The sequence below is a fragment of the Talpa occidentalis genome, unplaced genomic scaffold (assembly GCF_014898055.3).
Source record: "Talpa occidentalis isolate TD23 unplaced genomic scaffold, MPIMG_talOcc4v2.1 talOcc4.16, whole genome shotgun sequence".
In the NCBI taxonomy this organism is placed as follows: Eukaryota; Metazoa; Chordata; class Mammalia; order Eulipotyphla; family Talpidae; genus Talpa; species Talpa occidentalis.
In genome coordinates this window covers 10918904-10933117 of record NW_023601653.1, presented here as the reverse complement: position 1 = coordinate 10933117, position 14214 = coordinate 10918904, and the positions used below count along the sequence as shown (strand labels likewise).

The 14214-nt window shown below is 39.1% G+C and overlaps 1 protein-coding gene across 2 annotated transcripts in view; it reads right to left on the bottom strand.

The window, feature by feature from the left end:
* Nucleotides 1–14214, bottom strand: part of ALDH1L2 (aldehyde dehydrogenase 1 family member L2) — a 35666-nt gene that overhangs the window by 6705 nt on the left and 14747 nt on the right. For both annotated transcript variants that reach the window (XM_037513725.2, XM_037513726.2), the window contains 10 exons: nucleotides 12992–13142; nucleotides 11533–11603; nucleotides 11349–11454; nucleotides 10931–11018; nucleotides 10396–10489; nucleotides 9175–9274; nucleotides 8197–8295; nucleotides 6678–6843; nucleotides 4826–4931; nucleotides 470–669 (listed from right to left, as the gene is read on the bottom strand). In XM_037513725.2, the coding sequence (XP_037369622.1) occupies nucleotides 470–669; nucleotides 4826–4931; nucleotides 6678–6843; nucleotides 8197–8295; nucleotides 9175–9274; nucleotides 10396–10489; nucleotides 10931–11018; nucleotides 11349–11454; nucleotides 11533–11603; nucleotides 12992–13142 (1181 nt within the window). The remainder of the gene's footprint in view (nucleotides 1–469; nucleotides 670–4825; nucleotides 4932–6677; nucleotides 6844–8196; nucleotides 8296–9174; nucleotides 9275–10395; nucleotides 10490–10930; nucleotides 11019–11348; nucleotides 11455–11532; nucleotides 11604–12991; nucleotides 13143–14214) is intronic.

Sequence of the window (14214 nt, the reverse complement as noted above, 5' to 3'; positions counted from 1 at the left end):
GTGAATTACATTTTGGGCTTTCCACAAACTCAAAATCTGAGTTTCTAGACTCCCAGAAAACTCTGCCAGTTGCACTGTTGACTCTGGAAGACTGCCAAACAGCTTAGAGACAGGATTTATTCTTGGAGCTAGCTGGTTATTCTTCCTTGGTTCCACTTAGTTCCACAAATGCTAAGCCAGGTTCACGCTGAGTGTCAGGGTAAAAACCGAACCTATTTTAGCTAAAAGATTCAACGTTAACTTCTTTAAAAGAAAAAAGTGCTTTTGCACATAACTTCTGTACTTTTCGTATATCCATTATGTTCAATACAGGCGCTTAACTTTAAAAACAGACAAGTATCCCTGCAGGCCCAGCTCTAACTGCCACGTAGGAAATACTCTGCAAGACAGCACACGTGGCACGAAACCCAGGGCAGGCTTTTCTGTGATGCGACAACAGAGGAGACACGCCATAGACAGCAGCACCTACCTAAGTCTTTTCCAAAGCCAGACTGTTTAATTCCACCAAAAGGGGCTGCCACATCCGTCTTGTTGTATGTGTTAATGAAAACAGTTCCCGCTTCCAGTTTCTCACTCACATACATAGCTTTACTTATGTCTCTTGTAAAAACCCCCGAGGCCAGGCCGTACTCGGTACTATTTGCACGCTGCAACACGCCATCAAGGTCCCTACAAGATGTTTTAGAAAGACATAACACTTGATTATGTGTGAAGCAAACCACTTCCAGTTTATGTTGTAGTAGTTTCCCTTCCATGCTAGAAAGAGGAAAACATGACTGCCAACCTACCTGCTTCAATTTTTATAAATGAAATATCCCAGGCTTACGCTAAAGAAACCCCCCAATCAAATATTACAACTCCAGTGTTATGTGTTTCATATACTTAAGACGCAACACCTGAAGAAATCTGATCTAAAGTCATCCTTTCAATCTTCTTCAGTGGCTTTCTTTTATGACATCCCCATGTTCTCCCTCTCCCTTAAGTACACTACTTGATTCACAGGTGGCCCTGAACAAGGAATGTTTTGGAGATTTGTTACAATTTCAGAAAACTCATGAATTGCATAGCTCAGAAATATTTAAAATTATGTCATGAATAGATTTAGGTAATAGTCTAATTTTATCATTGACTGTCATAGCATATACACAAATCTATTATAAAAAGTTAAAATGTATCAAAACATAACACACACAAACATTAACAGACATTTCATGGTGCCATTCACAGGTAAGAGAAATGTAAACAAATGCTTAGGCAAGGTATTAAGTCCTCACTGCATAAAATTAACTGCAGAGCATAATGTGCTCCTGCAATTTCCCCGCCACCTCTTGTAAGTATTGCGGGGAGCTCAAGTGTTGTATCTGCTTAAACACTGTGTGATGCTAATCACCACTGCGTGAACACTCTGCCTCTGGGGTAATTTTTGCAGCACACTAAAAAGTGATCTCTTGTGGTGCTTGTGCATTTTTCACTGCATTTAGTATAATACCGTAAATCTTGGCTACTGCCATGGGGCCCCTACAAAGGTCCTCACCCATATTAGTGAGGCTGGAAATGCTCCCAAGAAACACAGAGAAGCCTCATGTGATATTACAAGAGAAAGTTGGTATATACCTCAGACAATATTGATGGAAGTACTGACAGATGGTTCAGTTTGTAAACAGTCAACACAAGCTTATTTTCTCTTCTTCATGATTTTCTTAATAACATTTTCTCTTCTCTAGCTTACTTGATTGTAGAATACAGTATATAATGCCCAAAACATACAAAATGTGTACTCATCAAATGTTGGCGTTGATTAAGGCAACAGCTAGCTATTAATAGTGAAGTCTTGGGAGAGTCAAAAGTTGTATGTGGATTTTCCACCAGATGGGGGATTGGCACCCTGTTGTTCAAGGGTTAACTGTATTGTCAGAGACCCCTCCCCCATCTTCCCTCCATGTGCTCAGATTTTGCACACACAGTCCAAGTCTCATTCAGATGCTCACCCTGAATCCTCCCAGTTCAGGGAGAGGGTGCACAGCCAGACTGCATGGGTGATGTCGGGCTGTTGGGTGAAAGATTTCATTTCTCCAAGCCTTGCTTATTCTTGAGGAAAAAAATAGAAATAATAAAAGGGCCTTTCTCATTGTCCTGAGTAGTAAATGAGCTAATAGTGCCCAGAACGCAGTAAATGTCCAATAAAAGGCAGCCATAATGAGGGAACACCGGTTCCGCCAGCTCAGTATTTTGGTTTAACTCTTGTGTATTTGTAATTCACCTCCCAACTAGACTGGACGCTCTCAAGGATGTGGATCACACCTTACACTTCTCTAAACCTTGACGTTGCATCATCAAATGTGAATGAATTCAATTAATGTATTAGTTCAATTAAAGGAGAATAAAGCAGTCCCTTATATCAGTCTGGTGATTTCCCTGCCTTTTGAGTCAGGTGTGCACATGTCCAAGTAAGTAGAGACATGAACCTGCTCATCTCTCACTGGGTGCAGTTCCAAGTGCCTGTCACAGTACGAATACATCATCCTCGCCAGTGTCACTTTAATGTTTGAAAATGCATGATTTTTCTGCAACATGGCCAGTCGGCACAAGCCAAGTATTTCATCTGGCGTTCTGGCAAGCGAGAGGACCTGTTCCAAAACTGGAGGAAAATAGCTGGGCTGAATATTTTGGGAGACAGCACAGGCTTTGTATGGTACCCTCCCAAGGGACTTTCAAAGATAATCTTGACAACATACAAATTTAAACTTGCAAGATAAATTTGGAACTTAATTTGGAGGGAATGGAGCTTCTGCTAAAACTCTCCCATTTTTTAATAAATTGCACATGGTAAGGACCTAAATATTGATTATTTGGACTAAGGCAGAAAAAGGCTTTATGTCATTGCCATGGGCTATTGTATTGACATAGTTTCACAGCACACCTTACCAACATCTAGAGAATAACAAACAGCTGCCATAACAGTACCAGTAGCAATCACTTGACTTATTTAATTCTTAGAATGACCCAAAGATGCAGAAATATAACAGCTAAGACATGGAAACAACGTAGGTCCCCACCAATGGATGAGTGGGTAAAGTAGACACAGTGTACATACACAATGGGATACTACTCAGTTATAAAAAGGATGAAAAAGAAAAAGAAATGAAATCTTGCCATTGCTACAATGTGGATGACCTTGAGGTGATTATGCTAAATGTAAATTATCAGAAAGAGAAAGACAAATACTGTGTGATTTCATTTATACAGGGAATATAAAGAAACAAAATGAACAAACCCTTATTCTCTGACAACGACATAATGGTTGCCACAGGGTAAGGGGATAGGGGGACGAGGAATTGGTAGAGACTGTCAGTGGGATAGCAGCGGAAGGTGACTAGAACTTTGGTGGTGGGACTGGTGTGGTAAATACGTTTATCAAGGTGTGAAGTTGGACTCCAGAAACTTACATAGTATTGTAAACCAGTGATTTACAATACCAAAAAAAAAAAAAAAGATGAATAAATTCTGGAGACGTACTGTATAGCATGGTGACTATAGTTAACAATAATGAATTACACGCTTGAAATGTATTAAGAGGGTAGATCTCAAGTGTCTTCACCATACAAGCACAACTGGCAACTCTGGGAGATGATGGAGATGTTAATTAGCTTGAATGAGAAGATCTTTTCAAAATGCATATGCATATTAAAACATCGCATCTTAAATATGTGACTATTATTTGTAAGGATACCTCCATAAATTGGGAGGGGGAGAAAAAAAAGAGGCAGTTTTACAAGCAAAGAAACCAAGGCGCAGACAGATTAGGGAAGTGACTCCACCCACAGGGGAGGTCACCCAAGGCAGTGCACAGATGCCGCCGCCCACGTCACAACTCTGCCTTTGCCCCTCTGGTCAATTGCCCACCTCACTGTCTGTCTTCTTCATTAGATGGGAAACTTTATGAGGAGAGGGATTGCGACTTGTCTAGACCTACATCCCTCAAATCTGCCTTCTAATTCTGGCAAGTTTAGCACAGACTCCTATGGGTGAATTCAGAATGAGGAAAAGGACACAACAGTCTATCCTGGAATCAGTGTGTCAAAAGGTTACTTGTTTCAGCTTAATGTCTCCAAAAGTCTCTGACAGTATGTCTATCAAAGACAAAGAAGTCCTTCCGAACTCTATATTGTGTTTTTTCCATCTTCTTACTGATTAAAGGAAAGGAATTCTGAAGAATTTTGCATAGTATATAGTAACAAGAGCCTATTGTATTGAACCTACTGTAACAAGACTCTATTGTATCGAATATTCTTACATGAGCTAAGTTACCATATGACCCTCTGTATAATGAACACTTTGGAAAGTCTCATGTACTGAAATGAACTAACACGTCATTTACAGTTGATCATGTAGTGATTGTGGACATTTCTGAGAATCTGAGTATTAAGCTTTGGGGGCCACGATCCCCTAATAAGGTAGCACCGTTTCCTTGGAAAAATCAGAGTTCCTTGGAAAAATCAGAGTTCATAGTCACTGCCTTCCCTAAGTATGTAAATGTGAAAACTAGTCTTATTATTCTCATTGGCTTTGTTTCAGAGCGATTTCCAATGTTGATTGTGCAAAAGCTAAAATGTAATCAGCTAAAATCCCATAATGTTGGCTATTCACTTAAGCTAAGAATCAAAAATATATTACAACTGGTTAGCATTCTCTTCCAGTGATTTAATTAAGTCAGTTATTCCTATCAGAGAGTTACATGCCCATTGCTTTTATGCTCTGTGTATAGCAGTGTCAAAAGAAAAAGAATTTAGTAAAGAACCTGTTCAATTAATAAAGAATGACATACCCATTTTGGAATTTAGAAATGATCATAATAGGACCAAATGACTCCTCTTTGGCAAGGTACATGTGGTCTTCCACGTCTGTGAATACAGTTGGTTCCATAAAAAAGCCTGTTAGAAAAATAAGAAAAGAACATCAACTATAGGGAAAATAATTTCCAATAATACTACTCTCATTTAATCACATTATAGGTTTTTTTCTTCCTTCCTGGATCAGTGAAAACAAGAAGACTTTCACTTTCCTACTCAGCATTAGCATTCCTAGGTTCTTATTTTTCTGATGTCTTTATTATAAAAATTTCAAAAATATGCAAAAGTAGAAAAAATAGTATGTGACTAGTAAAAGAAATACTTTTTTCTAGTTTGCTACATTTGATTTATTTTTTTCCTTACAGAAATTATTGAAAGCCAATTCCAGAGAGTACAACTTTCACCTCCAAGTATTTCAGAATAAATCTCTAAAAAATGAGGACACTCATACCACAATACATTGTCACACTTAACAAAATCAATACTAGTTCCTTACTCATAGTTTATGTTTCATTTTTTTCAACTTGAGATGTAACTGACATGACGTTAGTCTCAGGTATACACACGACTTGATATTTGTATTTCTGATGGCCTAGAAAATATCTCTTTATAGTTGATTTGTTTGATTCGAGATTCAAATAAGCTTATGCATGATATTTGATTGTTAGGTTTCTTAAGTGTCCTTTAATGTAGAACATTTGCCTTATTATTTTTTCACACCATTGACTTGTTAACTACACTGAGTCAGGAGTCCCATAGAACATTTTGTAATTATATTTTTCATTACTGCATCGGGGTGCTATTTAATATGTTCCTCTTTCCTGTATTTGTCATAAATGAAGAGTGTGCCCTAAAGGCATGACTAGATTCAGGCGAAAATTCCTGGCAAGAATACTGCAGAGGTGCTGCTGTGTGTTACACAGTCCTGTGGAGACATCTCGGATCCAGGCGCCTCACCCTCACTGGAGCTGATATGACCAGTGGCTCCAAGTGGGCACAACCTGACCTGTCCATTGTAAAACTGGGTTTTTCTGTTTATGACTGGCCAGCAATCTTGTGGGTGGTATCCTGCAGACACTCAGGTCCTCATCAGCCTTTCAACTAATAGCTTCAGCCTCCCTGATGACCACTGTCTGAATCAATTTTTTATTTTGGGGGTATAAAGTGGTCATTTTTTTGTTCTATAGTTTTTTCTACATGAATTAGTAAGGGTTCTTCACCAAAAAAGTTTCCTTTATTATCTCTCCAGTGACCCAGAAATTCAATTCATATAGAAAACCTAGGATAAATGTTAGTTTTTCTAACTACCAATTTTAGAGTAAGGTGTTGGCATGCATTCTACCAATAACAGTGAAAAAGTAGATTTCATGGTTGTTCTTTTTCTCTCCTTTTAGTTACCATAACACTGAGCCATTCACACATTTCAGTAACAGGCACTGCTTTCCACAACAGAATCGAATCCTCCCCAGGCTATGCTGGCTAAGATTAAATCTCAGAGCACCAGGACCAACATCACCAGTGCCTGAAAAACACCATTATCCATAACACTTGTTTACTGTAATGCTAAGGACCTGTCATATCCATTTTGTTATTGATTTTCACAGCCTTGTAAAACAGGGTGTAAACCTTTCACTCCATGTTACACAGCCCGGAAATGGACTCAGAAGAATTGTTATGTTTGAGGGGTTGCATCTGAGTAGAATCTAGAAGTTGATTGTTCTGATCATAACATAAGTACTCCTATTGATGCCACAATGAAAACCATCAACATCCATTACAACTCAAGCAGCCAGGTGCTCTGGATCCCTCCTACGGAGGTGAACTTACCTGGCCTCTGAACTTGTCTGCCCCCATACACCAAGGTGGCCCCCTCTTTCACTCCAGCTTCACAGTACTGCAGGAGCTTTTCCAGGTGGGCCCTATGATTCTGTGGTCCATGATCAGTAGATCTGTCCAGTGGGTCACCAATTTTCATCTTTTTAATTTCTTCTACCTGTATGTCACCAGGTTCACAAAACACAATGCACTGTTAAGAACAATAACAGATAACCTTGACTGAGCTTCTACCACGCAGTCGGGTGTTGTGCAAAGCGATTAAAGGATGTGTTTTTGTTCTGTATTCATAGGAACACTGGAGGTAAATGTTATTTCCACATTTCAGATGAAGAAACTGAAGCCCAATAAGGTTAAATGACTTGCCTCAAGGTATACAACCGCTAAATATGGAGGAATTTTCCAAACGAGGAAGTCCAAGCTTTCACCACTGAGTTCTAAGAGAGTAAATTCAAGCTTGGCCATAAAACCTCAGTAAGTTCTCAACAAAGAGTTGTTGAAAGAATGAAAGGATATGAATTGTGTGCCCAACATGTTTGTTGATGAACTGATACATTTAAGCATTAGCATTGTGGTCTTGGTATTTGAAATGTCAGTGAGTTGTAGTTGTGAAAGCATTTGACGTGTGGTACTGAAATTTGTATTTTATGCAGGCACAAAATTGAATCACAAGGATGTTCAGAAGGCAGCACTGCCCACCATCTGCCTCTCCACTTTCTTCCTTGTTTTCTATTCACATGAAGGCTTTGCTTATGGGGGAGGGGGAGGATTAACTCTGGAGGAAAAAGAAAGCTGGGACCTGATTTTGCAAATACATGCAAATGCACAGTTACTGTTACTATCATCATGACATAATGTAGTAGAGTTTGAATTTATTTTAATTACAGAATTTATCTTTAGTGTTCTATAAATGACTTTTAATCTCATTATGGAATTATGACCTATCTACCTACCTACCTACTTATTTACCTTTCTTAGTAGAGGAAATTGTATGTTGTTATAGTAACTGTGAATTAAGGATTTGTAAGAATATAATGGTTAATCTCTTATAAAAATCTAGAGGTCTATCTCCCACAAATATAGTATATCAGGTATAGTATATCTAAGAGCTGACATACTTTCAAGGAGTATTTAAATAATAACAGCTCTTAAGTATACTTTACCTGTTTTTTTATACAGACCTATATCTTTTTACTGTAAGAAATTATAAGCACATATAAAAGTAGACAAACAAGACAATGAAACTCCATGTGCTCATCACCCAGCTTCAACCATTACCAACTCAAGGCTAATGCATCCCCCACTCACTTCCTCCAGGTTATTTTGAAGCAAATTCCAGAGAATTTAATTGATAAGTATGTCAGAAAGCAATTCTAAAGGGTAAGGACTGCTTTTTTTTTTTTTTTAAATAACCACAGTACTATTATTACACCCAAAAATTCTTGCACAATGCCAGAAGTACTTTTTTGGGCAGATGCAATTTCTCTAGATCCAGAGCAGATCTGAAGCTTACCACTCTTGTCACAAATTCATCGTGGATGGATTCTTCCACGAACAACCGACCAGCTGCAATACAGTTCTCGCCTTTGTTGAAAAACACGGCGCCCATGCCCTGGGACAGCAGAAGGGAAAGCATTAGCAATGCTGTTTGGGAAGTTAAGACTGTCATAAAATATCAAACACTGAGAAAGAGGTGTTTCTGGAAGACAGCGGACGACAAAGGAAAATACAATCTCTGGGTCCAACTCATGATGAGAAGTGCTTGGGGATACTGTTTTGATCTGGTATATTTTTTAGGGATTTTTTTTATAATAAAATTTATTTTTATATTCCCCATACAATTGCAACCCCCTTATTTTGACCCCAATCCCTCCCTTCCCGCCCCCTACCCCCCATAGAGTATCTCTGGTTCATAGTTTTTTGTTGATTTTGATTTTCACTTTCTTATAGTTATTCATTTTCCTGGTCCCTTATTTAAGTTTTCTAGATTCCTGCTATGAGTGAGACCATCCGGTATTTTTCTTTTTCTTTCTGGCTTATTTTGCTGAGCATGATCAGTTTTTAGGGATTTTTTTTCACCTTCCTTCCCTCTAGTGTACTAACACTTATAAAAATTTTTTATTTAATAATAAGGATATACCACTAAGGAAAAATGGTATGTTGCAAGAAAATTTATATTTTGCTGTATGTTTAAATGTAATACTTCTACAAAACTTTGCTTTTCAAATCTCTACATCAGTTTGCATAAGTCATAAAAGTTTAGAAAGACTCCTCTGCAGCCCCCAAGTTTTAAGAATATCTTAGTAAGGCAAATCATACAGACATTATTTTAAAAATTAAATGCTCAAGTATTCCCAAATCTAGGCATAAAGAGGATGGTTTCTGTTTATGCTACAAAATCAAATCTCATTCTAAGACTTATGATAAACAAGGAAGCTGAGATGTGTTTAAGAAGAAGGCACCTATTTGGTTGGATTTGACTTTTTCTTACCATCCGCACAGCTTTGTCAAGATCACAGTCACTGAATATTATAAGTGGGGATTTGCCACCGAGTTCCAGGGAAACTTTCTTCAAGTTGCTCACAGCACAGCTAGAGAAAGACAGATTGGAAATAATATTTAGTCTGCCTCTCTCTCTCTGTCTTACTTCTTTAACTATAAGTTGCCGTGTGGCACAGAAAGCAAATGTGGGCCTCAGAACTCTTCAGAAAGTTATTCAAAGACAAAACAAGAACGATAGACTGGTCATAGCTATAGAGGTTGGCTGACGAGCACGTGGCAGTTCATTATGCTATCCTGTGCGCTTTATATGCACCAGAAATTTTCCAAAATAAAAAGTTGTGTGCTTTTAAAATTCCATGGTTAAATGATGTGAGAGCCCCATGAGTTCAGATTCTTCAGGTATAAGAATTTTGATTACATAAAGACCAAGCAAGAAATTTCACCTCTAACCAGATAACTGAAGCACTGGGGAAAGAATGAATTTTCAGAAGCATATTTCTTATTTCTCTCTTCACACAATACCATTATTATTTAAAATTTTTTAAAAACCCCAAAAATGCAGAAAGAAGAAAAACATAACAAAATTCCATGCCATGGTTCAATGACCCTTTTTTGCCATTTTGATTTACTTATCTGTGTTCTGTATCCAACCATGGTCTTTGTCTTATTTAATATAGTTGGGGTCAACTGACTTAAACAGTTTTACACCTATTTTTCTTTCCCTTCACTGTTTTAATGACATTTTTCAAAATTATTAAAACATGATGACACAGAGCTCTATTATGTTGAGACACTTAGTTGCCTCAGACAGCTTAGGTTGCAATTTTTAAGAACTAATGTTACTGCTTTTTAGGAATTATTTTATAAATTATGCATATTTGCCATTTATATTTCTGTTCAGTTTTCATTTTTGCCCCAAAGACAACTTGAGGTGCAGCCTTAGTACAGAAGATGTTTTGTGCTGGATTATCACAGTGACCACAGGGCGGAGAATTCAATATGCCTCTAGGTTTTATTACTTTGTGCTTCAACACTTGGAAAGCATTTTATTACATTCAAACATTTTAATGCCCTGCAGTGGTAGGTAGGTTTCTCTTCTAAATTTGACGTGGTTTTTCTCCTCCAAAGTGCCTACTTAAGAAATCAAAAAACAAGAACAAAAACCCGGCCTACGAGGACATGCAGCAAACTGACACATTAAAGCCAATACCTCTTCATGATCTGCTTGCCAATCTGCGTGGACCCCGTGAAGCCCAGTTTGCGGACGTCAGGGTGTTCAGAGAGGCGCTGCCCCGCGACCCCACCTGCAGCATTTCGTGGCAAAACATGAATTAGAACACTCGCGTTCTTATAATGAAGTGACTGAATTCACAACTGGACTTCTAAGATCTCATTTAAATCTTAGCTTTACATTTTCTGCATTAATCACAAACTCCCAAAAATCTCCATAATATCCTCCATGCCCCTAAAAGCCTTGGTTTTTCCTTCCAAAGTAGTTGTTGGAAAGGGAAGCGGGTTCACCTTAGGGTAGCTGCACAACTTTCACCCCCCAATCTTCTCACCCACCATTCTAGAGCCACTGGAAGGCTTCAGCACAGAGCGGTGTGTTTATCCTTACCTGTCTGGAAACCGTATTCATTTTAATATAGTTATAATTTAGAACAAGACTCCAGTGGGAAAACAGCCACTCAGCCACTCCTGTACCACGTATTAGTTCTAACCAAGGGGGTCACGTGACCTCGTACCTGAGCCTGGAATGATGTTGATTACCCCCTTTGGAAAGCCTGCTTGAGCAGAAAGTTCTGCAAACTTCAAAGCAGTTAAGGGCGTGACCTGAAGAGAAGCAGACAGCAATTACCTTCTTCAGACTAAATAATTCTAATTCCCTAATTTGGGGGCATTTGGCATTTTGCAATAGATTTTACTGAGGTACATTCTACTTGCTTCCACTGCCATGAAACTTTAAATTATGAAATCTCCTTAGGAAGCATTCGGCAGCTATTACACATGAATATGTACTGATATGGAAAGATGCCCAGGACATAGGAAAAGGTATCGTAATATACAATCCCATTTTTGTTTAAAGACATACCATTTATAAATGTATGTCTTATTTTCAGGTAAATCAGAGAGGGGATTTGCACCTGGCCTCCTGCCTCTCACCTGTGCAGGCTTGAGCACTAAGGTGTTGCCCGCTGCCAGGCATGCAGCACTTTTCCACGCCAGCATCATCAGAGGATAATTCCAGGGGATGATAATGGCACAGACGCTGCAGGGTAGAAAGACGACAGCTTAGTTGTTTCAAACTAACAACTCATGCTGGCCAGAGGCTCTCTCCTTGTCTTACCCAAGAGGCTCCTTCTTAGTGAAGGTCAGGTTGCGATTTGGACGGGCCTGGTTGATTGGAATCGTAGAACCCTAAAGGATAAAAAGGTTGATCCTTATTTTACTAATCTAAATGAGTACATTTACTCTCAAAGATTCCATTTTCTGTCCACCTCTTATTTTTTTTCAGCTGATGTGAAAAGGCAGTATTCTACTCGTAAGAAATATGTCCACACCAAAAAAGGCACTGCTGTGTTGATTTGGAAAGAACTGAGACACAGGAGAACATGCATAATTCACACTTAGTCACCTCCATTCCCATTTTCTTGGCATAGCAGAGAAAGTTTACTGCCTGCACAACACTCTTGCTTTGTCTGTTGCTTTGCTCTCAGTAACAGAACTCCTATTTTAATTTACCCAGATAAGATACGATGTTTCCCAGTTTCCATGGCAGGCCAAGAGTAGTTTTCTTTTGTCACCACACACACTATTTCCTTACAGTAAAAAGGAAAGTGAAATATTCATTGTACTCATGTCTTGAATTTTTTTTCCTTATACCCAGCCTGCTTAGCCCATCTGTTATTTCTCTGGTCGCTGCAAACATTTGACTTTTCAATCCCTCCACCACGGAGGGCTTCTCCCTATATATACGGGAGACTATTAGCTACCCCTACGATACATTATAGTAAAGAACAAAACATCATCACACTTTATTTTTTTTCTATAATTGTTTTTTTAATATTTCAATTCTGTGAACATCTACATTTGCTAAGCAGACCCCAAAATAAAGACAAATTCGTAAAACTAGGCCATTTTAATTATTTTTGCAAAGAATGTAATAGTTGTCTTGATGATGGCAGACATGTAAGTAAGGCTGGTAGTATTCAGAAACATAGCATGGTGTTTTTCCTGATTACTGTGTAGTCTTCAATAATTATATGGAGTTACTTGTATGAAACTGCTGTCAAACCAACAAGACTGCATTTATGCATCCATCATTTTTGGGATTGTTGGTAACCTGGGCATATTTTCCCCAAATAACCTTGCCTCCTTGTGTCACAAGGCCCAATTCGCTCACGTTAACTTCAATGACAGTACCCTTGGTGATAACACCCAAAGTCATATAGAGTGGAGATGAGGGATTCTTTTTTACACCAAGTATTGGCAGGCAAAAAGTGGCTTTCAGTTCAGGAACATCATCACACTTTAGATTCTGAAAATCTTGCATTCGAGCCCTAGCTCTATGGTTTGCTTACTTAAATGTGACCACAGCCAAGTCATTCATTGTCCTCTAGCCTCTGTTTCCTTACCTGTGATGAGGGATAATAAGCATCCACCTCCTAGAGATGATTGTTAAAAGGATTAGATAAGAAAATCTTCGTAAGAGGTCACTCTGATACAGTTTCTTTACAAACTAATAAATGTTGGTCCCTTTTCCTTTTGGAATGATTTAGAAAAAGACACATAACATTTGCACTAACCTGAATTTTGTCACACCAGCCAGCAAAATATCTGAATGTTTGCACAGACATTCCAATATGAGTCTTCAGAGCCAAGGTGTAGACAGCCCCAGAATCAAGCGCCTCAATAGTTGCTAGTTCTTCTTGGTTCTCTTCCAGTAGGTCTGCAAGTCTGGATGGTCAATGAAAGAAATTCATTCAGCAAATATTGATGGATCCCCTGTTATTCACAAGATACTAACCTAAAAGCTGAGAATTTAGAGGTGAACACAAATGGACCAGGTTTCTGTCCTCATGGGAGAATGAATTCCAGGAGGGCCGACAGACACTTAAGAAATAAGTTAATAAATAATTGCTTTCAAGAGTTACAAAGGAAAAGCAGTAGGTGCTGGCAGCATGTTTGATTTGCCTTGTAAATGTGTAAGAAGTAGGGCAGTGATTGAGCCCCAGGAATCCAGGGAGGTCAGTGACAGAAACCTGTGGGGATGTGCAGGGAGCTGTTAGAAAGCCCCCCACAGTCTCGTGAACCTATGAAACAGAACTTCAGTTGGTGCTGAAATAGTTCCAACACTCACTAAAGAGGACATGATAGCAAATGAGTATAATCAGCACAACAGATTTCTGTTTGGTGCTCAGTTTCTCTAGGAAGATATGTGTTAGATTGTTTAACGATTATAAAATATTAAAAACTCATTTTTTGTGCTTCCCACCACCATTTTTTTCCTCCCCTTCCTTTACTGGTTCTCTGAGCTACTCTTTTGGACCCTTCTAAAGCTGGGCTTGTACACCTCCCCTCACTGCCCAGTGCTTCTTCCAGATCTCATTCGTAAGGGATCTTTTGACCAAGGCCAGCTATTTTGGCTTCAGGTAAGTAGAAACCTGACTTTATGCATGTGTCTAGTTACTTTGGGCCTCTCAGGGGCCAGTCTTCAACACTCTTCCAGGCCTAAGTATTTTTCCTCCTTGCTCCTGTTCCTGACATACCACGTAGACTTAAACTTTGTCTTTAAAAATAAGAGTGCAGGACAGTCTCCATTTCCTGCTCATTCTTCATGCTCCAGTCCACCCTGCTGCGGACTGGAGGGTGCCCTTTGGAGACCCATCTCCTGGTGCCCTTGTGCTCTCACTGGGCTTGAGAGCTAATGGGTGAGAAGCCCCCACCCCACCTGGGGACTGGCAAACTCAGGAGGAAGTGGTCGGGGAATCAGTTCCTCTGACTCCCTCACAGATGAGCTGGCCTCTAG